This window comes from Quercus robur, chromosome 1 (genome assembly GCF_932294415.1).
Source record: "Quercus robur chromosome 1, dhQueRobu3.1, whole genome shotgun sequence".
Classification (NCBI taxonomy): domain Eukaryota; kingdom Viridiplantae; phylum Streptophyta; class Magnoliopsida; order Fagales; family Fagaceae; genus Quercus; species Quercus robur.
In genome coordinates, this window is record NC_065534.1 from 28,996,329 (window position 1) to 29,022,888 (window position 26,560).

Genomic DNA, 26,560 nt, shown 5'->3' on the forward strand with positions numbered 1-26,560 from the left:
ACAATAAAAATAAAAAACTAATGGATCAAATGGGTCCAAAATTACAGTTTGGATAAAAAATTTCACCTACGTTCCTGCAACTATTTAAGTATAGCAATAAATACATGAGGTGGGACCCAATTATGTTAGTGGGTGATTATTATTATTATTATTATATGTTTATATAAATTGAATTTGTTTTAGCAACAAATGATGCAAAATAGATAAATGGTATGGTTAATAATTGTGTTTTTGTCTTTGTTGACAGTTTGTTAATACTAATTGAAATTTCATAACTTTTAAAAAAAAAAAAAATTTCTTGAAATTTCATAATAATTTTCTTTTTATACTACAGCCCCCCCAAACTCAGGATCCTAGCTCCGTCCTTGTCTTTGCCCTACCCCGTTGCCCATCACTACCCCACCACCTATTTGGGGCAAGGGAAACCCATGCAAAGTGGAGCAAAATTACCTTCCCGATGGTATCTTTAACTCTCTTAGTATAAATGTGTATGACTTTATTTTTAGAAAACAACAAAAATCTTTTACTAAAAAGATTCACCTCAATATTTTTATAAAATCATGCTTTAAATGTTCCTAAAATTAACGATTTATATATGACAAAAAATTTCAATATCAAAAGGAAAATAATTGAGACAATAATAAATTAAAGAGCATTTATATATATTTTTTTAAATGAAGGGAGGTCGTTTCCTAAAGCAGGCTGTTATTTATACAATAATTTTTGACCTAAAACTCACTCAAAATTTTAAATTTTAAACATTAAAATGGAGGGGGAGAGGCATAAAGAGGGCTTTGGCCCCTAGCCACCCATACCTCTGCCCTTGGTCACATAATCTATACAACATCATTATCATTTACGTACCACCTAACCACTCTTGGCTACGCAAGTCATGACCTAAGCAACTCACACTGAATGGAAAAATTTGCTAAATAGTATAATTTTTGGAAAAAAATTGCTAAAAAGCACATGATCAAATTTATTTATGTTTGATCAGATTGCCATAATGCTTGGAACTCAAGTTTAGGAAACTCGATTTTCACTTGGAACTCGAGTTTGACAAACTCGAGTTCCAAAAAACATGCTACATAACTAAATAAGTTTGACCTGGTACTTTTTTCCTAAATATTTCAAAAAATTATTTTATTTGGAAAATATGCCCCACATTGAACCAACATGCTACACACTTACCCAATCCAATCTTGCTTTGCGCAACTCTACCAACTTACCCAATTAACATATAAGTTTAGAGGGTTGTTTTGATAGTTAAGGGGTTAAATATAAATCAATGTGAAAGATTAGGGTGAAAATGTATAATTTATGCTAAGGGTGACCTATAATTTAGGTGTTTAAAATATATTATTTTTTTTATTTGGTTAGATTATTTAAATTTTTATAATTAATATAAAAAATTTTAATATATATTTGGAATCAAATATAAAGATATTTTAGAACATCCAAAAAAAAAATTACCACTAAAAAAGGTTTTTCATATTTGGTTGGAAGAATAGCACCAAAAAGTGATAGTGGGCAGGAAATGGAAGAATCTTTTGAAATGTCGGTAGATTTTTGAATTTTAGTGGAAGATCCAGCTTTTTAATAGCATAAACAAATGCAGAATAAGAAGAACGGAAGGAATCGTTGAAAAAATTATATATATATACTACGCCTATCTGCCACTGCCAGCTAGGCAGCTTGCCTCACTGTCACTTGCCATCTCACATAATTAATATATTCGCAACATTCGCCCCCGTTACTTTCTCCAGCCCTAAACGGCGCCGTTTTTCTCTCCCTACCTGTCTTAAATTTAAATTTAAAAATTAAAATAAAATTAAAAAAATCTATAAAGTTGCCGTTTCAAAAGTTCTCGTATTGGGATTTCTCTTTCGCCGTTTCTATCATTGTCCACTCCATCCCACATTTCCCACTTTTTTCCCTATAATTCCTGCACTTACTATTTATTTATTTTTATTTTTTTAATTTTTTGAAAACAAGAAAAACAAAAACAAACTCTCATTTCCAAAAATTCACTTTGGGATCTCCAATCTCTTCTCGATCTATCTTTCTGTTTCTTCAGGTAAGTCTTCTCCTCAGATCTCTGTGTTTCAATCTATTTGTTTGTTTATGTGTGGATCTGAAATTGGATTTTTTATTTTTATTTTTAGGTCAGAGAGATCGGTGGAGGAGAGAGACAGAGACAGAGACAGAGCGTTATGGCGCATAGAGTGGACCACGAGTACGACTACCTGTTCAAGATCGTGTTGATCGGTGACTCTGGTGTCGGAAAATCCAACATTCTCTCCAGGTTCACGCGCAACGAGTTTTGCTTAGAATCCAAGTCCACCATCGGCGTCGAATTCGCCACCAGAACTCTCCAGGCAAGCAATATCTCTCTTTTCCTTTTCATTTTCGGCTTGATCTACGCCTCTGATTCGGAAATTGGATTAATGATTTTTTTGTTTTTTTTTTTTATGAAGCCTCTGAGCTTGGATTTTATATTTTTGGATTCGTAATTCTTGTTTTTAGGAATATGAGGTATAGGATTCTTTGGATTCGCGTAATTTTAGGCAAGAATTCAGAGGTGTTTGGTAATTGTGAACTGTAACTATTTTATTCTTTTTTCCTGTTTGATTTTTTAGGCTGGAAAAAAGTTGCATCTTGAATGATACATAGCACTATGCTTTGTCAGTCAATGTGAGATTCTGTGTTGGATCGCGTAAGTTCGATAGCATTGCTTCGAAGTTTTTATAGAAGCTACCAAATGATAAACACTAGTATATATAGACACATATTTGTGTTTTAGTTTTTTTACTTAGTTTCACTACCAAGCATCAAACAGTATGTAATCTGTGTGCGTGCATGTGATATGTACAAAAATCTTTCCCCGTCATTTCTCTTTTATCTTTTTAACTTTTTGAAAAAAGAAAAAGACTTCAAAAATGAAAATTTTTTCTGTTCATGCTGGTTATTGTAATTAAGTGATTTTTCTTTGTGAAAAATGAATACTTTAAGCTATAAGTTGCTATACATGATAGTTTAAATTGGTGAATAAGTATTGGTTGCTTAGATGTATTGGCCAATAGTTTAAATGATCGAATGCTTCATGTATTGGCCAATCAAGCGGTGGATTGATGGGGATCGGACATCTTCTGTGAGAGGTTATTTCGATGGTCAAGTTATCAATGAGATGATCAATTTGCTTAAAGTGATGACTATAGAAATAGCCATCTATCATTTTCTGAGCAAATGGAGCTTAACAAAACTTCATTCGCAACTTGAATAATTGAAGACAAGGTTTCTGCTTTATTTTGAACGGTGCATTTACCAAACTCCTCTCAGTAGGAATCTTTGTTAATCTAGATATACATTAGACCTTGCTTTATGTATTGTTGATGGTGTGTCTTGTACTGGAGAAATTTCATAGGCTTCAAATCTACCTGTTTGGATTTGTTCTTTCTTGTATATTGGGTAACTTTGGTTGATGATTCTATGTTTTTGAGTGTTCATTTTCATTGTTATGGCATGTAGCAGTTTTGTGAACTGTTGGTTTTTGACTTAACAGGTGGAAGGAAAAACAGTTAAGGCACAGATATGGGATACTGCAGGTCAGGAGCGATACCGCGCAATCACCAGTGCTTATTATAGAGGAGCTGTTGGGGCACTGCTTGTCTATGACATAACTAAGAGGCAGACTTTTGACAATGTCCAAAGGTGGCTCCGTGAGTTGAGGGATCATGCAGATTCTAACATTGTCATCATGATGGTGGGGAATAAGTCTGACTTGAACCATCTTAGAGCTGTTTCAGAGCAAGATGGTCAGGCCTTGGCTGAGAGGGAAGGTCTCTCATTTCTTGAGACATCAGCTTTAGAAGCAACAAACATTGAAAAGGCATTCCAGACCATTTTGACGGAGATCTACCAAATCATAAGCAAAAAAGCATTAGCAGCTCAGGAAGCGACTGCCGGTACCACTCTTCCTGGTCAAGGGACCACTATCAATGTTTCTGATGCATCAGGGAATGCAAACAAGAGAGCTTGCTGTTCTACTTGAGGATACATTTGAGCGTGGTGAAAGATTTGCAAGCAGACAAACCAAATTTTTTTTTTTAAAATTATAAAATTACCCTTTTGACTTTTTACTTTTTTTTTTCTTTTTTAATGAGAGAGAGACTTGTAGATTACTTTTTTACTTCATTGAGTTGTGATAACCGATAAGGGAGATTGTGAACTAAGAAAACAAACAGAATGTAGTACTTTTGGAGGGTTTGCTTTCTTTTGCTCCATTCTTATATATTTGCTTTTAAAAATTGAAATTTGGGGTGTTGGGTGGTTCTTGGCAATTGGCATCTTGACTGGGAGATATACTGGTGTGGTAGAAGAGGCCTTGCAAGTTTAGCCTTTCCTTTGGAGTTTGCTTGTTAGGTAATTCTTCCTAATTTCTAACTTGTAATAGAAACACTCAAAGCCATTCAATGCAATGATAGGGACTTCTCATGGATTGGCAATATCATAGCGGAAGCTAAAAGTTTTTGTCGAATTGTTTTGTGAAATGGGAGATATTTGTTGTCTAAAGTAGCACTGTCTTGCAAGGCATGCTCAATTTGTTTGAGTTAGCGGTGTGGATGGAAGGAGTTCCATCTTTTATCCAACCACAACTTCTCTCAGATGTACCTTCTCAGATTATTTATTTAATAAAACCAACTAAAGTTCCATTTTTTTTTTTAAATACCTATCTATTCCATTGCTTTTGTATTTCCATTTTGACCTTCCTGTTGCTTGCCCACTTTTGAAGTCTGCTGGTGGTAGCATTGCACACTTGGGACCAAATACCTTGCAATTAATGCGGATTTACTACTACAAATTGTTTTGGCCGTGTACCACCCCCTGGGGGTGTTCACGGTGTGGTGCGGGTCATTTTTAGCACCGTACTTTGCGTTGCGGTTTATCTAAAACCATAACTGCAACGCACCTTATTTTTGTTGTCACATGTGCGGTGTGGTGCGGTGCGGTGCGGTGCGGTTTGGTTTAAAGTTTAGCCAAAATCATAACCACATTGCATCTCATTTTTGCGGTCACATATGCAGTGCGGTGTATAAGATGCGGTTTGAATGATTTGAAATTGGTATATATTTCAAATTTTGGGCTTTTTCTACCCAACCCAAAACTAATTTTTCCCTTTATTTTGGTCCAAGTTTTAAACTATTGAGCTAGTTTTTCTTTATTTTGGGCTGGCTTTCTTAATCAACACTTGCTAAGGTTATCAAAAATTTTTTTTTTTTGAAAACTAGGGTTATTAAACTATTAATAATATATTTAATATTAAAAATAATTAAATATATTAATATATAGAGAGGGTGCGGTGCGGTGTGGTTTTCTTATTATAAAATCGCAAACCGCACTGCACCATGCGGTGCGGTGCAGTTATGCTATTTTGCGGGCGGTTTTGGTGCGGTTTTTGCGGCTTGTGCAGTTTATGCAGTTTGGTGAACACCCCTACCACCACCTCTACAAATATCTTTGGCCATGTACTACAAATTTTAGTACATAATAAGACTTATAAAATGGTTATTAAATTTTAACACAAAACAAAATAAAATAAAAAAATAAAAATAAAAAATAAAAAAAAACATTCAAAAGTTTCTTTATTATGTTGTTGATACAAAATCAATCACATTTATGATCATATCAGTTTATAAAATCTTTTATAATAAAATTGGTAGTAATAACATGACTAGAGCCATAAGGCTGCTGAGATTACTCCTCAACTCATTGTAGGCAGCAGTATTATGCAGATAGAAGCCAAAGCAAAAGGTCTGGCCAATGTTTCTTTTCTTTTCTTCTTTTCAATCAATAACAAGCTTAATTTGTAAATTTTTTTTCCCTCTTTTTTTCATTGGTTTTCTCTATAGTCTGTACTCCTGTAAGCGGAAATGGGATAGGGCTTTGTTTGAAATTTACCTCCAAAAATAAGGATAAGATATTAAGAGTGGAATAAGCTTGCTAAAACTTGAAATATATCTAGCCAAGTGTCTATGATTTCATTAGCAGTAACTCAACCTTTATCATTATAAAAGAATGGAGGTGGAAGGCGTGCTAACTTAGATCAAAACAGATCCAATGAGCTACATGCTCCACAATTATCTTTGGGAAATTAGTAACCAGTGAGGCAGAAGATGAGAGAACCTTGAATTTCTATTTTTATATGAGAAATCATTATAATTCTATTCAATTTGTATAGTCACGTGATGTATTCTGTATGTTTTTTCACAGAAATCCCTAATCTTGAAAAGTAATTCACTTGAGCAAACTCCAGATTCAGCTGTCACATGGCAAGATAACACAATTTTCCCTACTGTTATTGCCCAAACATGTAGATCATGAATATCCTGAACTCCTTTGATACATCTGAGGCCATTTTCCAGCTTATCAATGTTGATCTCGCTTGGAGTCCTCTCCATCAATATGCCATAAATCTTTCCAAGCATGGACAGCGTAGTACTTAAAGCAAGAACAGCAAATACAAGAGTGCACATCAGATCAACCATTAACCAATTGGGTTTTGCCCATATGATAGCTCCAGCAATCATCACCCCAACTGACTGAATCAGATCAGTCAAAACATGCAAGTAAGCCCCTTGGACATTTATGTTCAACATTTTGGTCTTTACTGGAGAATCTGACACCAAATTAGTCTTCTCCTCGGTTGTTGCACATTCCTCATCCTCTCTTTCATGATCATGATCCCCGTGTCCACACGCATGATGATTGTGATTATGATTGTGATCATGATTGTGACCAAGCCATACAACCATCAGACAGTTAATAATAAATCCAAATGCAGCAACTGCAAACATTAGAGGCCCGTTCACCATTGCTTTTTTGTGAAGAATTCTATCAATGGCTTCATAGATTAAGATCCCAGAGATCAGCCATATGAGCTGCACGGATATAAGGGCACCCAAAACCTCAAGACGACTGTATCCAAAAGACTGGTGTGATGTTGCCCTCCAACCTGAAGCCCAAACTGTGAAAAGAGAGATGGAGAACCCAGCAACATCAGAGAGCAAGTGGGCTGCATCTGTGAGAACTGCAAGGCTATTGGCCTTCAAACCACCAACAATCTCTACTACCATAACTAATACATAGAAAATTATGAGTCCCCACAGTTTTATGGCTGACTTTGATCGTGCTTCTGACTCCAAAGTACCATTTTCTAGTTTGGAGAAAGCACAGAGAGATTTGCAAGATGACTTCGGTGGCATGGGAAGTACATCAATTTCCTCAGAGACTATTGGAATTTCAATTTCCAGCTGGGAATTAGTTCTCAAGATGGGTACTTTCTCTTGCTCCATCTGCATCATCAAACAGACCAGTTAATTTAGTGAAAGAAATCTAGCAAATCCAACCAAAAAGGTCCAATGTATGATTAATTGGTTTCAAACACTAGTTGTATGTCATACTTAATGCTGCAAATTCTACTAGTTCAACAGAATATTTAAAAAGGAAAAAAAAGGTGGGGCGGGGGAGAAAAGGCCACCAGAGATCAACCAATACCTTTGTTCACATTGCTGAAAATGGGGACTCCTAGATGTTATGCAGCTTTACAAATGACCAGACATGCGATTGATAAAGCCTACTAAAGCTCAAGGCTTAACTACAGACGTGGAAGAAAACTTGGTGACAGTTTGTGAACTTGTCACAAATTCAAGGCTTGTCTTTCAACCAAGAAGGGTCCAATGGATATAAAATTAGACAAGCAAACAAGATTAAGTCACATTACTTTTTAGGTCAATAGAGGCCATGTCAGTCAGTGGTATGTCTTGCAGTGGCCCAAATTTCTTTGTCAGAAGAGCCAAAATCTGCTAAATAAATAAGCACAGTTTTTGCAAGCCTCAGCCATGGTGAAAATTGAGCAAACTATAATGCATGGTTTGTGGTTGAAATTCTGTTTTAGTTGAAAAAGAAATCCGATCTTAAGTTTGTAGAACATAGTGGCCTTATTTTCTGCTCATTCTTAACAACCAAGCAGTTATATTTGTAAAATCAATTGGAATTGACAAAGCCTTTGAATTCCAACTACCCAGGATCAGCTACTGAGATCCCTTCATTATTCTTAGACTTCTTTGTCATATCATATGTCAATACTCCTCTCTTCACAATGATGTGTTGCACTTTGGACTTCCTCTGGTCCATCCGGTGCACTCAATAGAATCGTGTGAATATCAATCCTCCCACCAACTGGTTTCCATTGCATATAGTGAAATCTCTAAGCCAAACTTAGTAGTCCTAAACTTATAGTGAGCGCCAACGATTCTCTATACATGTGATCAAACTACAACAGGTTTCCAAATATTGCACCAAATTACTGCTACCCTAGGATCTCAACCTTCTTTAGTATCAATACTATATATCCTCATTATTGTCCAAAATACATTCATCTAGCAATGTACTGTTTCAGCTATACTCCAAGCGACTTAGCAAGATTGCTTTATCAACTCACATCTAAACCCAAGTTGATATTTCATTATCACTATTTTATATTACTGATTACTCTACCAATACCATGACAACTCAAACCAGAACCAGTTGACAATAAGCATAATTACAATTCAAAAACACCCAAGTTCTAACCAAAAACTAATGAATTCTGCATGATCATAATCATGATCAACCATGAGTCTCACCTAACCCAATAATAGAAGCATCAGGCAAAAAGATGTAAAATTTCAACATCAGTATCCATTAAATATTCATAAAAAAAATTGCAGAAATTTTTTTAAAAAAAAATATTCAAAAGAGGGAATGAGATGTACCTGAGGAAGACAGAAGAGCAAATAATAATCTGAATTGTTGACCCTTGTGAATTCAATCTCATGGGTTGATCAGAAAAAAGGGTAAGGCCGTTCGTTTTTGTTAAAAGGGAAATGTCAACAAATTTTTTTTTGGTTAAAGGGGAATGCTGCATTAACTAGACATAAAAGGTAAAGTGTTGGCTAAAAGTCCTAAAGAGTACAGTACCTAAAATAATACAAAGCTCTTCCGATACAGGTGCGATTAAAACAACAAAATCCCCAACGTCAGCAAATTTATTAATTATTGTTAAAAGCATTTAACTATAAAATAATAATTATTTTTTGATAATTTTTTTATATCTTTCATAAAAATATTGTTAAAATTTTTCCACCAGTTAACATGACTCTTTATTAAAAGCGAATGGAAAAGACAACCTTTTTTTTCCTTCTACGTTTCCTAGTGAAAAATGAAAATCAAGTAATTTATCTGTTTTTTTTTAACTAATTTGTCTGTGCTGAACTATAAATAGGCTGGATCCGCTATCTTTCTCTCTCTTCATTCTTCACGTTGTCCTCTGTAACATAAGAATAAGATTATCCCTTATCCCCCATGTTCCAGTCTGGATTCTGAGACACAGCACAGAATTTGTTTACTCAGATTTACCAACCTCTCAGTCTCCCATAGTTTTAGGAGGGAAAAAAAAAATGCTAAATACACACGAAATAGGATAATTTATGTCATGACTTATTTACGTGGTGAGTTGTGAGCGGTAGAGATGTGATGATGAGTTTATATGAAGACACAATTCTACCACTCATAACTCATCATGTGGACAAGTTATGTCATTTTATATATACTTTGTGTTATTAAAAATCTTCTTAAAAAAATTATTAAAAAAAATAACTTTTAAGTGTAACATTGGCGTTTAGAGTTTTTTAATGAAAAAATAACTATTTTTTTTTTTGAGAATTTTTATTTTTTATTTATAAAAATGATATCAAAACATTCTTAAATGTTGGTTAACAAAAATAGTTTAAGTCCATTAATATTTCCCATATATTATATCCCTAATTTTAATCCGGCTCCCACTGTAGTTAAAGTAATTTTCAATCAGATGCCTTTGAGAGAGTAGGGCGGCCGCAGATGGCGCTCGTGTTCCATTGCGAGCAAATAGAAATCTCAATTCCTTTCTCTCATTTCATATATATATATATATATATATATATATACTCTGCGTGTAGTAGTACTATATGAAAGGGATTCGATTAATGTATGCTTTTAACCATTCATTTTAGGAAAATTTTTATGAGAAATTGAAAAAATTGTCAAAACAATTAATTATTTTTTTTGTTTTTTCTTAAAAAAAATTCCTAAAATGGTTTACTAATGTATACTCTAGAGGCACACATTAGTAAATCCCTGTATAACTTTTAAATTTTTTTTTTTCAATTTGCACTTAACATAAAAAGTTGTAAGCTCTTTAAGTCCTCCAATCTAATTAATTATTATTATTATTATTATTATTATTTTTTTTTTTTTTGTCTTGCAAGCATTGGTTGATCTACTCGTATAATTTTTTATTTATAATATATATTTCTAACCTTTTACAATATATTTTTTAAAAAGTGTTCTTTTTCTATTGCACAAAGTATTCTTCTAAAAATTATTAGATTATGGTTCGTAATATCATCCACTTCTATTAAATTATATTATTTCCTTTTAAACAATATAAATTTTCTTAGTTTGGTTAAGAAAGAAAATGAGAGATTGGACAAAGATAGTTTTTGTGAATTTACTGTTATAATATAAAAAGAAGTATTTTTTTTTCAATCATTACACAAGAAAAAATACAAGTTATTATTAAATAAAAGTTAAAAACTTGAACGAAATAATAGAGGGCATTTGTGACATCTCTTTTAAGCCTCCATTTCCTCCTAATTTCCTCTTTATTTTGGGGACATTGGTTTTTGATAATAGGTTTGGCTCACTTTCAGTACTTTTTCAATTAGATATCTTATTTTGTTTTAAATATACAATGACAAATAGTAGTTGGTTTTAATCTCAACCTTTTATTTAGTTAATGGGTAATGTGGCAATTTCTCATTAAAACAAAAGGATATTCAAGTTAAAAAAGTATTAGAAGTAAGCCAAATCCTTGATGATTAGGGTGGGAAACACTTGGGACTACGCATTTTCTTCTACATATTTTCTTGTGTATCAAATAGTGGAAAATACAAGTTTTATCACCACTTTTCCTCTCTCTTTTTCATCCACCCACTCTTCACCCCAATAGAACATATTGCAAGTGTTTGGGGTATGATGAACAATAGCAAAAAGAAGATAGATGAAACTAATTGCATCCCAAAAAAAGTCAGGATTGGCTTTCTTTAGTGACGACCATGACAATGATATGGCTCCATTAAAGAGAGAGAGAGAGAGAGAAGGGGGGGGGGGGGGTCAACTCTAGAGGCTTGTAAATATCATGCTTTATGGTTATGTTTTTGAAATATGCTATATTAATCCTAGCAAGTATCTAGAAACCCAAAGAAAACTTTTACAGCTAAGTAAATTTTAACACTCAACTAATCAATATAGTTAAAGTGTAAATGACTTAACCAATTTTCACACAAACTAACTACACTACACAAGACATGACAATATAGTAAAGCAAAGGAAATAAAGGGAAAGCAAGCAAATCACACTAAACACCAAGACGTGTTTAGGAAAAGGAAAACCCAACTCCCTAGTGTAAAATCCTCTCCCCCCGACCACCCGTCGGAAATCTCCACTTGGCAAGATAGTTACAGTACATTAGGATACTAAGAACCCTTTAAGTCCAAACGCCTACATGTACTTGAGCCATCCAAGCTCCAGTTAGCAACTGATTGCTCTGAGTCCCTTCTCTTCCTAGCTTACCGGAGACCTTCCATTGAAGCACCAATGGAAACGCCACCAATAAAGATTGGATTTGAATGTGGCTACTCAAGTTTCCATAGTCTTTCTCTCACTCACAAGGTTTGTGTTTACGGGTAAGGAAGGTGTTTACAATATCTCAATCAATACAATGAAGGAGAAGAAAAAGAGAGGTTGGATTGGTTTTTCTCAAAATAAAAGGCTCTCTCTCTCTCTCTCTCATACACTTGATCTTAGCCAAAAGGCTGAGAAAGGTAGCTCTCTCTTCATACACAATGATAGGCTTCTCTTGGATTTCTCTTATTTATTTTCTAGGGTTTGTATCACCTTTATTTGAAGTCTTTACCATGCCTCATAACTGTGTGTGTACTGGCAAATATACATTGGATGTAGTCTGGAATACAGAGTAAAAAGATTATGCAGTTCACGACCAAAGGTCACGTAGTGGTCCCAAGGTACACGTATGGACCCTCATCCAGACCACCTGCCACGTGGAGCTTGCGGGCCACCTAAGTCGCCTTCTAGTCACCTCTAGGTTGCGAGATCTCTAGTTGATGCAACTTTCCAAGATTGAGGGAGAGACTCAAGTACATCTTCCCCAAATTACATTAAAGCCCAAGAAAAATACATCAAACATAAAATGCAATAATACAACTTGATAGGGATCAACTAAGGATAACCCGTCCTTGGATGTCATCCATGGCCAGACCACGTCCAAAGAAAATAATCTACAGCACTCGCCCTTTAACAATGAAGTGATCCAATCCAGAGTTCCTTCATAGACAACTAGATGTATGGACGAGTATATATATATATATATATGCATAGAAGATTGAACTATACTTGGATAAATCCTACGAAGAATTTTCTAAGAATTCCACATAATTACACCACAACACATTGCTCTCACTATGTGGAAGAGACTCCTTAAACTTCGTTCCATATACCCTATTTTCTCTGCTAATTGCCCTTATCATCCATGATGATAGTGGATCCAAATAAGTAGACCCACGACTAGCTCTCTATAAAAGGAACAAATCCCATTCACCCAAGGTAAGTTCTAATTATTCACTATTTTCCATCCTTGTGTCCTAGAGAGAAAACTGACTTAACCGTCGGAGGGTCCTTGGCCAGGTCACACCGTTCACCTTTGATAGTTCTTTCTTTCTTTTCAAGATTTATAGCCATCACCATAGCTTGAAGCATTCCAGTCTACTGATTTTTGTGTATCATCAGTTGCCATCGTCTGTGGGGAGAGAAAAAAAAAGGATTCTAAGTGTTAACTTCTTTGCCTTTTCCATGACAAAAAGGCTACATGGTTCGGACTAGGTCAATGGCCACCATCCAAGACACCGGGAGAGTGGAAATGCCTCAGTCACCCAAATCGTGCGCCACCACCCCCTATGACCATCTAGCAACAGTTACAGTCCATGGCAGTAGCAATGGCAGAATTGACACAACAGAACCAGGAGTTAACTAGAGAAGTTAATAGACAACGTTATCAGCAACATGGTGGAGAACGAGGTCAAAATGTAGAGAACGAAGGGTCTGATAATAATGCTAAAGGAGACCAATCCAGAGGCACTGTGTCACGCCCCAAACCTGATACCCGGATTTGTGACCATGGCTGACATGCTAATATCAAGCCTAAACCTAATATTAACCAAAACCAATTTAATTTTTACAAAACTTTTACAAAAGCTTTCCTCTTTCTTTTCAATCCTTGTTTCTTTACTTAAATGATATAACTTTTCACAATGCATTTAAACAAAATAATTCTCTCATGATTAATAACATAACATAGCTGTTCATAAATATTATTGGTTAGCCCATATCTGATAAGTCTGTACTTATTTGGGAGGCTTCTAGCACCACGGTGCTAGGCATCCAGCATTCCCCACAATGTCAGGTATTCCCGGGATCACATCATAATACATATCTTTCAACCATGGGGGTAGGTTGACTTCCTCCACAAGTTGGCCAAAACCGAACAAGGCTAGGTACAGCAAAGCCAGTCCCACTTAATGGCCAATCATATAACATTTTCCATAGAAAGTCAGTAATTAACCCCTATTGACAGAGTTCAGATCACCAGAGGACATAACCCGAAAACCTTTCATACTTATACATCATACTGAAATTTCTTATTTTGCATAACATTTCATAATAATAGCATTTTCATTCTTTTCTTTAAACGTCATGTTCGTGGAAATTAGTAATGGCATTAATATGCTTAAATAATATACATAAGGTTTCGAAAGCTCACAAACATATCTTTGTCAGAATAATGATTATATGTCATATCTCTAATCAAAAACCTTTTAATGCATAATATACTTTAAAATAACCTTATGACTTACCAAATACCTATATAACTTATCCATTACTTGAAAGCAGAGGAACCGAAAGCCTACAGTCTAAGGAGCTTAGACCTGGGGAACTGATAACACCTAAATCAAATATCAAAATGTCATGAAAATTTACAAAACCACTCCCCTGTATGTCCAGTATATACCATAAAATTTTCGGAGTCAAAACATAAAATCATGATTTATTAAAAATCATACAAGACAACATGCTCAAATCTGTCCTGACAGAGTTTCATGTAACTTAGAAATTAAACCATTATTTTTATATTGATTCAAATGTTGTGAGACCACTTCCATAACAACCACATGTGTCTTAGATTTCATAGGAAATATCCCTAGCATCCAAATTCACTGTATACAATTTAATACATAATTTACCATGCATGAACACAGAATCTGTCACAGTGATAGCTTTGCAACTTTTTCTTGTAAATTCACAAACAATTATCAAATGATGGTATTTTCATATTAGGATTTTTATACACTCATTAGACATGTTATAAAACACTTTCATACTTATACATCATACTGAAATTTCTTATTTTGCATAACATTTCATAATAATAGCATTTTCATTCTTTTCTTTAAACGTCGTGTTCGTGGAAATTAGTAATGGCATTAATATGCTTAAATAATATACATAAGGTTTCGAAAGCTCACAAACATATCTTTGTCAGAATAATGATTATATATCATATCTCTAATCAAAAACCTTTTAATGCATAATATACTTTAAAATAACCTCGTGACTTACCAAATACCCATATAACTTATCCATTACCTGAAAGCAGAGGAACCGAAAGCCTACAGTCTAAGGAGTATAGACCTGGGGAACTGATAACACCTAAACCAAATATCAAAATGTCATGAAAATTTACAAAACCACTCCCCTGTATGTCCAGTATATACCATAAAATTTTCGGAGTCAAAACATAAAACCATGATTTATTAAAAATCATACAAGACAACATGCTCAAATCTGTCCTGACAGAGTTTCATGTAACTTAGAAATTAAACCATTATTTTTATATTGATTCAAATGTTGTGAGACCACTTCCATAACAACCACATGTGTCTTAGATTTCATAGGAAATATCCCTAGCATCCAAATTCACTGTATACAATTTAATACATAATTTACCATGCATGAACACAGAATCTGTCATAGTGACAGCTTTGCAACGTTTTCTTGTAAATTCACAAACAATTATCAAATGATGGTATTTTCATATTAGGATTTTTATACACTCATTAGACATGTTATAAAACACTTTCATACTTATACATCATACTGAAATTTCTTATTTTGCATAACATTTCATAATAATAGCATTTTCATTCTTTTCTTTAAACGTCATGTTCGTGGAAATTAGTAATGGCATTAATATGCTTAAATAATATACATAAGGTTTCGAAAGCTCACAAACATATCTTTGTCAGAATAATGATTATATGTCATATCTCTAATCAAAAACCTTTTAATGCATAATATACTTTAAAATAACCTCATGACTTACCAAATACCTATATAACTTATCCATTACCTGAAAGCAGAGGAACCGAAAGCCTACAATCTAAGGAGCTTAGACCTGGGGAACTGATAACACCTAAACCAAATATCAAAATGTCATGAAAATTTACAAAACCACTCCCCTGTATGTCCAGTATATACCATAAAATTTTCAGAGTCAAAACATAAAACCATGATTTATTAAAAATCATACAAGACAACATGCTCAAATCTGTCCTGACAGAGTTTTATGTAACTTAGAAATTAAACCATTATTTTTATATTGATTCAAATGTTGTGAGACCACTTCCATAACAACCACATGTGTCTTAGATTTCATAGAAAATATCCCTAGCATCCAAATTCACTGTATACAATTTAATACATAATTTACCATGCATGAACACAGAATCTGTCACAGTGACAGCTTTGCAACGTTTTCTTGTAAATTCACAAACAATTATCAAATGATGGTATTTTCATATTAGGATTTTTATACACTCATTAGACATGTTATAAAACACTTTCATACTTATACATCATACTGAAATTTCTTATTTTGCATAACATTTCATAATAATAGCATTTTCATTCTTTTCTTTAAACGTCATGTTCGTGGAAATTAGTAATGGCATTAATATGCTTAAATAATATACATAAGGTTTCTAAAACTCACAAACATATCTTTGTCAGAATAATGATTATATGTCATATCTCTAATCAAAAACCTTTTAATGCATAATATACTTTAAAATAACCTCATGACTTACCAAATACCCATATAACTTATCCATTACCTGAAAGCAGAGGAACCGAAATTCTACAGTCTAAGGAGCTTAGACCTGGGGAACTGATAACACCTAAACCAAATATCAAAATGTCATGAAAATTTACAAAACCACTCCCCTGTATGTCCAGTATATACCATAAAATTTTCGGAGTCAAAACATAAAATCATGATTTATTAAAAATCATACAAGACAACATGCTCAAATCTGTCCTGACAGAGTTTCATGTAACTTAGAAATTAAACCATTATTTTTATATTGATTCAAATGTTGTGAGACCACTTCCATAACAACCACATGTGTCTTAGATTTCATAGGAAATATCCCTAGCATCCAAATTCACTGTATATAATTTAATACATAATTTACCATGCATGAACACAGAATCTGTCACAGTGACATCTTTGCAACGTTTTCTTGTAAATTCACAAACAATTATCAAATGATGGTATTTTCATATTAGGATTTTTATACACTCATTAGACATGTTATAAAACACTTTCATACTTATACATCATACTGAAATTTCTTATTTTGCATAACATTTCATAATAATAGCATTTTCATTCTTTTCTTTAAACGTCATGTTCGTGGAAATTAGTAATGGCATTAATATGCTTAAATAATATACATAAGGTTTCGAAAGCTCACAAACATATCTTTAAGAAATCTTTGATACACTTAGGCGATACAAGATGAAGTTGAATCCAAGCAAATGTGCCTTCGGAGTTGCATTAGGAAAATTTCTTGGTTTCATGGTTTCCTAGAGAAGAATTGAAGAAAACCTTGATAAGATCCAAACGATTCTGAACATGGAGCCCCCAAAGAATGTCAAAGACGTCCAGAGCCTCACTAGACGAGTAGTTGCCCTTAACAGGTTTGTTTCAAAAGCTACTGACAAGTGTTTACCATTTTTCAGAGTGTTGAGAAAAGCGTTTGAATGGATGGATGAGTGCCAACAAGCGTTTGAAGACTTGAAGACTTATCTTGCTTTAACTCCGTTGTTAAGCCCGTCTAAACCTGGAGAAGAATTGTATCTCCACTTAGTAGTATCCCCTCATGCTGTAAGTTCTGCCTTGATTAGAGAGGAGGGGAAGTTACAGAAACCTATCTACTACACCAGCAAAACTTTAAGGGGAGTAGAAGAACGATATCCACCCATGGAAAAGCTTGCATTTTCATTGGTGACAGCAGCAAGGAAGCTCAGACCTTATTTTCAAGCTCATGTAATCAACATCTTGATAGACCACCTGTTAAGAAAGGCCATGAATATGCTGGAGGCCGCTGGACGACTAATCCAGTGGGTAGTAGAACTTAGTGAGTTTGATGTGCGATACAAACCAAAGGAGGTGATAAAAGCTCAAGTCCTAGCAGATTTTATTGTTGAATTCACTCCTACTAGTAGTAAGCAAGATGAAGATTAGGGGGCAAAGCAGTGGGTCTTCTGTGTGGATGGCTCGTCCACACAGTATGCAGGAGGAATTGGAATAGTTTTACACTCACCTGAAAGGGATCATCTGGAGTATGCAGTTCGTTTACAGTTCTAGACAACCAATAATGAAGCTGAATATGAAGTTCTGTTACAGGGCTTGGAGTTAGCTAGATCACTTAGAGCAAACTCTATCCTCGTCCAGGGAGATTCATAGTTAATAATGAGCCAAATAAATGGAACATGTGAAGTTAAGGAGGAACAGATGAAGAAGTACTTGGGCAAAGTCAAGTAGTGCATTAAAGGCTTCACAACAGCTCAATTTCAACAGATACCAAGGGAGGATAATATGGAAGCTAATGTTCTAGCCAGGACGGCATCTGCAAATGAAGTGATGAGTGATCAAATCAAAATTCAGTACATCCCAAGAATTGACATTCCAGAAGTACATTAGATAGACAAAGTATTCAACTGGACCACTCCAATTGTCTCTTATCTTAAAGACGGACTCCTCCTAGAGGATAAGGACGAAGTAAGAAAGCTAAGGGTAAGAGCAACGAAGTTTGTCCTTATGGACGAGGTACTATACAAGAGAGGTTTTTCTCAATCCTACCTAAGGTTTTTGAATCTAGGCAAGTCTCTTTATGTCCTGAGAGATGTCTATGAAGGGGCTTGTGGAAACCATTCAAGGGCCAGATCCCTTGTCTACAAGATGGTTTGTGCAGGGTATTATTGGTCGTCTATGCAAGCAGATGCTAAAGCTTATGTTAAAGCATGTGATAAGTGTTAAAGGTACAACAACATACCTAGGCAACCATCAAAGTATCTTACTCCAATGGTGGCCCCTTGGCCTTTTGCCAAGTGGGGACTTAACATTCTTGGTCCCTTTCCCATGGGGACAAGACAAATGAAGTTTTTAATAGTAGGGATTGATTACTTTACAAAATGGGTGGAAGCGGAGCCCGTGGCAATAATCACTGAGCAAAATGTTAGAAACTTTGTCTGGAAGAACATAATATGTCGCTTCAGAATTCCTAGAGTACTCATCTCAGACAACGGACGCCAATTTGATAATGCGCCCTTCAGAGGCTTTTGCAAGTAATTAGGGATCATAAATCATTATTCCTCACCCTCCCACCCACAAATCAATGGACAAATTGAAGATGCAAACCGATCCTTGTTGAAAATCATCAAGACCAGGCTTGAGGGGGTGAAAGGGATATGGTCGGATGAACTACCTAGCGTCCTTTGGGCATACAGGACGACGATAAGGACTCCAACTGGAGAGACTCCTTTTAAGTTGGCATATGGAAGTGACGCGGTCATACCTGTGAAGGTTGGTTTAACTAGCTACAGGGTGGCTCACTACAACAACGAAAAGAATGAAAAGTAGTTTTGTCTAAGCCTTGACCTTATGGACGAGGTAAGGATGGATGCAAAACGAAGACTGGCTCGTTACAAAAACTTAATGTCCAAGCATCATGATGCACTGGTGAAGCCAAGACAGTTCAACATCGAATATCTCGTCTTGAAGAAGCTAAACTTGGCTACAAAGGATCCTTCTCATGGAAAGTTAGGGCCTAATTGGGAAGGACCATACAGAGTCATCAATTCCAAAAGACGAGGTTCATACTACTTGGAAGCCTTAGATGGATGAAAGCTGGAGCACCCATGGAATGTGGAGCACTTAAGGAAGTACTACCAGTAAAGAAGACTCGTCGAGAAGGTCAACACAAATGAGCATAAAGATTGTCATTGATTTCTAGTAGTTTATCTATTATCTTTTAGCACTTATGTTTTTCAATAGTATTTTATGTTTTCTAGCATTTGAATTCCCTAAAATGTACTAGCTACTGGCATGTGCTATGGACGATGTCATGAACAAAGTCCTTGTATATAAAGTAATTTGAATTCCCTAAAAAGGACTAAGTACTAGCATAGACGATGTCTTTGAACTGCTATGTACTAAGTTCTCTGATGTTTGTGGACGATGTTATGTACAGTTATTGTATATAAATTTGCTTGATTTTTCTAAATTAAGTGTTGTGAAATTAACGTCCATGACAAATTAAAGAAGTATAAAATCTCTGGACGCGGAGATATATCATCATGAGCCATCCTTAAACGAGGAAAAGGTAAATTGCCATAAAACCTAAGGCAATAATGATAAGTGTAAAGCGAAGGAACAAACCTCCCAGTACACTCGTCCAAAAAATTAAGGACAAAGAAAAGCATGCATGCACCACTTTTTATGGGCAACAAGTCCAACCTACCAAATAATCCAAGCTATGGATAAAAAGAATAACCAAAGAAAGTTCCAAGAATAAGTCTAAGGATGAGGAAAATATACATTCCAAAATGAAGTCCTAAACATGAACAAGTCACACTTGGAATTAAATTTGGCAATAACAATATGGATAATAGTGCGTTCATAAATAAAAAGGGCAGACAACTATCATCCAAAAACTCTTAACAAAGTTAAGCCTAAACAAGGCAATTGTATCAAGATTCGTCTTTAAACATGGACGAACCAAATGTACTTAGATAAATATAAAGAGGTCCAAAACAACAGCCCCTTTCTTAAAATTAAAAAAAAAAAAAAAAAAAAAAAAAAAAAAAAAAAAAAAACAACAACAACAACAACAACAACAACAACAAGAAGGAAATAGATAAAATGGAAATCATTTCATGGGGATAAATCACTGGGGGCATTGCCGCCAAACTTAGAGTCGTCTTTAGCAAGGAAAGGAGTGGAAGCATTGTCTTCAACATTCAGATCTTCTGAACTTTGTCTGAAGCAAGGAACTCTCAGCTACAGTACAAAACTTGATAGAATCAAAGTTCATCTTAGGGAATAGCTCAAGAGCGTCCATATGAAAATCTTCAAAGCCCGCTACATAGTTCTTGTCCAAAAGATCAGTGAACGCTTTGGACGACTTGAATTTCTTGATCACTTCATCTTTGGCTTGGCTCAAGGACTGTTTGAGCTCTTCATTTTGCTTCTGTAGATGATCCAGACCAGTGGCGGAGTTAGGAATTTATCTTTGGGGGGGCCGAATAGAATATAAGATAATAATTAAATCATTTGAGCTTTAAAATTAATCTCTTCAAGTTCCACCATTGACGATCCAAAAGAATGCTCTTTTGGTTCAATCACTAAAAATTTAGAAGAACGCTTATTAGATGTCAAAGTTTTTACATTAAAACCTAGAAGTGTATTATTTTCTGAATTATTATCTTTCTTTCTTTTGAAGAATGAATTAATGATTATTATCTTTGCCCATATTATCAATCAAATTGTAACCCACTATGTATAATGACTGAGATTCAACAAATACCAATAGTAGACAATTTTTTTTTCAAATTTCAATGTCTAAAATGCTCATAAAAAATTTAAATGTATAAAAAAATCTTATTAAATACAACTAATTAAATTTTATAGTATTATTTTAGATATGATATACTGTAGTATATTATATTCATTCATAATGTTATATAATATAAAATACTTTGACAACAAATAAGCATGAAAAGGAAAAATCATATGGCCCATACCTAACCACTTGTGTGGGTATTATCAATTGCTTTTGAAGACTTCAAGTTCAACCATACACGTGGTAGAGGCAACAGGCAATTGATAAGTGTTTCTTGGTTGGGCAAAATGTAACACTCTAGTACTCTACTTCGTAAACAACGGAAGAACCAAAGAAGTAATGAAAAGAAAAACATAAGAAAAAAAGAAGAGCAGATCAGATTAGGATGCCAGAGACTGAGAAAAGTGTGAAGACTCACTTGTTATGGTTGCCACCGTTGCATCATGCGTATGTTGCTCTATTGCTTTAGGCACGTTGGAATGAGATTCTAGCGGACTTGTGGCGATGGATGAAAAGCTAGAAACCCTTTTTCTTTCTCATTTTATTTTGTGAGATAATTGTTGAAATATCTGTATGTTTATTGTAAGTTTGTGAATGTCTGGTTCTTGCATATCTATTACTTAAAATTTTTCAAATTTGGTTTGGATGACTCATAGATTGTATATCTACTTTTTTTTTTTTCAAATTTTGGGGGGGGGGGGGGGGGGTGGGCCCCCCTGGGCCCCAATGTGTCTCCGCCACTGATCCAGATGAGTGTCCTTTTCCACTATGTCCGTCCTTAATTCCTCTTCCAAATTTTTCAACTCCTCCACCTCAGCCTCAAGCTTCATCCTTTCCCCCGTCCTGTGGCTTGACTCCTTCTCCATATCACAGATTTTTGCCTCCAATCTAACCCTTTCATGGTCCAACTCATAAGCTTGTTTGGACGCTACCATAAACTTTGACATAACCTGTATAAAAAGGATTGGATGTAAGGTAAGTAGACAAATATATCAATTTATGGGTGATTCAAGACGAAGAAAATACCTTAAAGAGATCATGAATTGTGGAATGATCAAAATCCTTCACAGACATGTCATAGCACACAGCAACGTCCTCTTCAGTCACAGCTTGTTGGAACCTTTCCCAAGCAAGATCTTCGTTCTCAAGGAGGTTCATAGGAGTACTTCTAGGAGGTTTGGATGGGGCAATTTCAGGAGGATTAGACAAATCTAAATCAAAGATTTGTATAGACGGCTGCTAAGTAGGGGCAGGAGGGACGACCAAACCGAGCTTGACGACCCCAAATTTAGACAACTTATGCTTCGCCTTCTTATGACCTCGACGGCTTGGAAGACTCCCCATGCCAATCGTCTTGGACAGGGTCTTCCTTTTATCCCCCACTGCTAGACGAGGCTGGGAATGAGTCCTTTCTTGCATAGTTTCCTTATCTGCCAAACCCTTTCCTTTGTTTTCTTTTATGGTTGCCATTCCTGCAAAGAAGGAAGATGTTAGAGTTTGGATGAAAAAAGTAATAAAAATGCAAAGGAGAAAACTTAAGTCTTCGATTAGTAAGCTTGTGAGCAAGTGCCTCTTCAGTAGGTTTAAGGCCAAGTCCCCAACTTACATGATTGCGAAGTATCACTAGGCAATGAAACGTCCTGTCCGTGTAAGAACGAGCTCTCTAGACACAGTCTAAATAAAATTTAAACAAGACAGGTTGTTTTACAACTACCAAAAAAAAAAAAAAAAAAAAGGTTAGACGAGTACAACAATAGAAGTGAAAATGAGTAGTGAAAAAGGGACATACCCTTAGGACGAAGATTCCCCATCTCACTAGTATAGGGAGGAAATGGATCCTTACCTACCTTAACAGGGTTTCCTGCCTAAAACCCGGAGATGAAGAAAAACTCCGTCTTCCACTTCCTATCAAATGTAGGGAGGGACTTCACCAATCTACAGTTTGAACCCCTAACTGAGAATTGGTAAAAACCTAGGGACTGACTAATCTTAGAGGGCTTGTAACAATATAGGAACTCGTCCACAGTGAGAGGACGATTCCCATCAAATACTTCCCTCCACAAAAGTTGCATAGAGACGATAAGCCTCCATGCATTGGAATTAAGCTGATTAATTCCTAAACCTAATCTAGAGTGTATTTCTCTGGCAAAAGTGTTAAGAGACAACCTAAGTCCTCCAAGAAGATAAGCCTCATAGATACCTACCCCAAAACGAGGGTGGCTACACCATTCACCACAGACGACCAATCGAGGATTATGGTTGTCTGGGATCTAATACCAACTCCTAAGGGAAGTAAGTTTTTTCTTGTCAATCTTTGAAGGAATGCCTATTGCATAGCTATACAAAGCCTCTTCTTCACTTGAAGAAGGAGACAAGGGGACACTGGTGGATGTGCCAACAAGTGACCCAAAAGCCATCCTCGTCCTTATCTCCTTTTGGAAAATATCTAAAGGGACTTTAGGAACCCCAGACGTGTATTGCTCGTGTGTGGCATTTCCCCTACTACTACTTTTACTACTGCTATTAGTGCTACTACCACTAGGGCTACTATCATGATACTCGTCTGTCTCTCTATCATCACTATTACGAGACGAAAACACTACAATTTCAGACATTTTGAAAACTGAAGAAGAGCCTAAAAGACGAGAAAAAGAGGATACCTGGCTCTAAACGAGGATGACTAAAGACGGTAACTCCTAGATGAGGTGCTGGATGATAAAGGTCAGAGGAGAAAATATGAGAAATGTGAGAGGGTAGGAGAGGAATTCCACTATTTATAGGCGACAGACCTAGTCATTGAAACGACGCAACCAACCAAATAAAGCCACGTGGCACTTGCCTTGAAGAAAGAAATGACATTATGAACGAACCTCACGATTATGCCATGTGTCAACATTTTAAAAAAAAATTCTTAAATCGCCACAATGACAGACAACACAAGGACGAGGGGGCAATTGATGGGGATCAACTAAGGATAACCCATCCTTGGATGTCATCCATGGCCAAACCACCTCCAATGAAAACAATCTACAACACTTGTCCTTTAATAATGAAGTGATCCAGTCCAGAGTTCCTTCATAGACAACTAGACCTATGGACAAATATATATATATATATATATATATAAATGCATAGACGACTGAACTATACTTGGATAAATCCTACGAAATTTTTTTCAAGAATTCCACATAATTACACGACGACACATTGCTGTCACTACGTGGAAGAAACTCCTTAGACTTCACTCCATATACCCCATTCTCTCTGCTAATTGCCCATATCATCCATGATAATAGTGGATCCAAATAAGTAGACCCACGACTAGCTCTCTATAAAAGAAACAAATCACATTCACCCAAGGTAAGTTCTAATTATTCACTATTTTCCATCCTTGTATCCTAGAGAGAAAATTGACTTAACCGTCGGAGGGTCCTTGATCAGGCCACACCGGTCACATTTGATAGTTATTTATTGACTTAACCGTCGGAGGGTCCTTGATCGGGTCATACCAATCACCTTTGATAGTTTTTTCTTTCTTTTCAGGATTTTTAGTCATCGCCATAACCCGAAGCATTTTAGCCTACTAATTTTTGTGTATCATTACAACTTTTGTCACTGAAAAAAGCCAACAATAAAAATACTTCTCATGTTTAGAAAGGGAATAAACAAGCATGACATTATTTCAATTATTCCAAAAAAAAAAACAAAAACAAAAACGAGTGCAACGAAGACTCAAAATAAGGTCTTCCTAGAAAAGATACAGACATTTATACCACGGAGCTATTGCTACTTACATGTTTTTATATATATAAAATATTGGTTTGGTTAGTGTTGGGTGAAAAGGCCTAACCTCTATACCAGACCCTAAACTCATCCCCCCGACCCCACCCAAAAAAAAAAAAAAAACCCGTACAGATTGGTATAGGAGAAAAATCGACCAAAATTGGAAATCTTGGTCGGTTTTTGTCAATCAGTTCGATCGGTCGACCTTTATTTTTATTTAAAAAATTTTTGAATACCCCTAGTTTTTCTTTCTCTTGGAGGTAGAGACTCCATAGAAACAGTCTCATTCTTTGGAGGTAATTACTCTCTCCAAGAAGTCACAAGTCGATTATTCAATTACCAGTACCATGCAATCATCAATCTCTCATGCAAACCCTCATCTATAGGAAACCCTAATCTCATCTCCTAGTTCATTTCACATAAAGATCGAACTTCCATTGATCACACACCAAAATCACCTTATACTAAGACCTACCTGAAACTATAAGGTCAATAATCAATAAGTAAGCCTAATCCATAAATGTGTTCGTTACAATGTAACGAGTCCATTTCAATGCACATGGTACTCTATCCCAAGCCACTGTTAGAAGAAGGTGCACCACTTTTTAAACCGGTGTTTGTGAAAAAAATTTCGATCAAACTTGCTGTCATTGATGCTCTTGGTCTTGGGGGTGGTAAAGTCAGGTATTAATTTTGATTAGAGAATTGACCATGATCAAGAAAACTAGAGCAAATACAATGGCTAATTACCTAGCCATCCTTCAGAATTGTGTGTGTCTTTTCTGTCTTCTGTAGGTTGTAGACTTGTAGACGTGTAGTTTGAGTGAAGGCAAAGTGATTACTCATGAGCATTTTGTAACTACCAAAGTATGAGAGGTTGTAGTTGTATAGTTGTTTTCATTCTACTAATTCATTTTTTAGATGTACACTTTTTTGTTGCTTGTTTTCTAAGTTTCTAGTTATAGTTTACTTGCGTAAGCAGAGATAGCAACAATTGAAAATTGAAGAATTTTAACAAGAGTCAACAATACTATTGAGTGTTTTATACTTTTTTAAGTCTTGTGAGAATATGTTTGTAAGGAAATTGATTCATTTGAATGGAAAGTGGAGGGTATGAAAATTATGCGATCTATCAAATTACCCAAGAAAGTTACAATGTAAACTTCCTTATAAGGATTAAATAGTCATAGGCTTAAATCATTATTCTTTTCACATGTACAGAGACACATTTATTTGACTCTTGTCCCACATCGTGTGTGTGTCAATAAAAAAGAAAAAAAGCAAATGCCTGAGAATGTTAAACATGCCATATTCAACCCTTAGAAAATTTGTATAAATGGTATGACTGAGAAATGTTAGGCTTTAAACTCCATAACAATTAGGGGTGGCAAATGGGCGGGTTGGGTCATAAATGGGTTGGGTCATAGATGGGTTGGATGTATAATTACCCATTTATCCATTTATGACCCGTTTATATATAAATTAATTATCCATTACCAACCCAACCCATTTAATTAGTAACCCACCCATTTAACCCAATATGACCCAAATACCTCTAAAACTACTTGAATACCCTCTTGACCTCCAAAATACCCATAAAT

The 26,560-nt window shown here is 35.4% G+C and overlaps 2 protein-coding genes and 1 long non-coding RNA gene across 4 annotated transcripts; 1 reads left to right on the top strand and 2 right to left on the bottom strand.

Moving 5' to 3' along the window:
• The first annotated feature begins 1,886 nt into the window (after positions 1-1,886).
• LOC126728583 (ras-related protein Rab11C) lies at positions 1,887-4,313 on the top strand. Its single transcript, XM_050434383.1, has 3 exons — positions 1,887-2,077; positions 2,166-2,378; positions 3,563-4,313. The coding sequence occupies exons 2-3, from the start codon at positions 2,214-2,216 to the stop codon at positions 4,049-4,051; spliced, it is 654 nt and encodes a 217-aa protein (XP_050290340.1). The 5' UTR covers positions 1,887-2,077; positions 2,166-2,213; the 3' UTR covers positions 4,052-4,313.
• A 1,861-nt stretch (positions 4,314-6,174) lies between these two features.
• Positions 6,175-9,040, bottom strand: LOC126728589 (metal tolerance protein B). Of its 2 annotated transcripts, XM_050434395.1 has the most exons (3): positions 8,814-9,040; positions 7,555-7,859; positions 6,175-7,352 (listed from the first exon to the last, which is right to left on the bottom strand). In XM_050434395.1, the coding sequence occupies exon 3, from the start codon at positions 7,350-7,352 to the stop codon at positions 6,222-6,224; it is 1,131 nt and encodes a 376-aa protein (XP_050290352.1). In that variant the 5' UTR covers positions 7,555-7,859; positions 8,814-9,040; the 3' UTR covers positions 6,175-6,221. The 2 variants fall into 2 exon arrangements, with proteins under 2 accessions (XP_050290352.1, XP_050290348.1); XM_050434391.1 differs by lacking the exon at positions 7,555-7,859 and having other exon boundaries at positions 8,814-9,037.
• A 4,868-nt stretch (positions 9,041-13,908) lies between these two features.
• Positions 13,909-15,825, bottom strand: LOC126728603 (uncharacterized). Its single transcript, XR_007656417.1, has 2 exons — positions 14,902-15,825; positions 13,909-14,138 (listed from the first exon to the last, which is right to left on the bottom strand). It is a non-coding gene; the product is annotated as an uncharacterized LOC126728603 (long non-coding RNA).
• Positions 15,826-26,560: the final 10,735 nt, after the last annotated feature.

Bases quoted from the DNA above. Each gene is read 5' to 3' on its own strand.
- LOC126728583 (XM_050434383.1), top strand. From the start codon at position 2,214: ATGGCGCATAGAGTGGACCACGAGTACGACTACCTGTTCAAGATCGTG. The intron at 2,379-3,562 runs GCAAGCAATATC...TTGACTTAACAG, and splicing joins TCGCCACCAGAACTCTCCAG to GTGGAAGGAAAAACAGTTAA.
- LOC126728589 (XM_050434395.1), bottom strand. From the start codon at position 7,352: ATGGAGCAAGAGAAAGTACCCATCTTGAGAACTAATTCCCAGCTGGAA.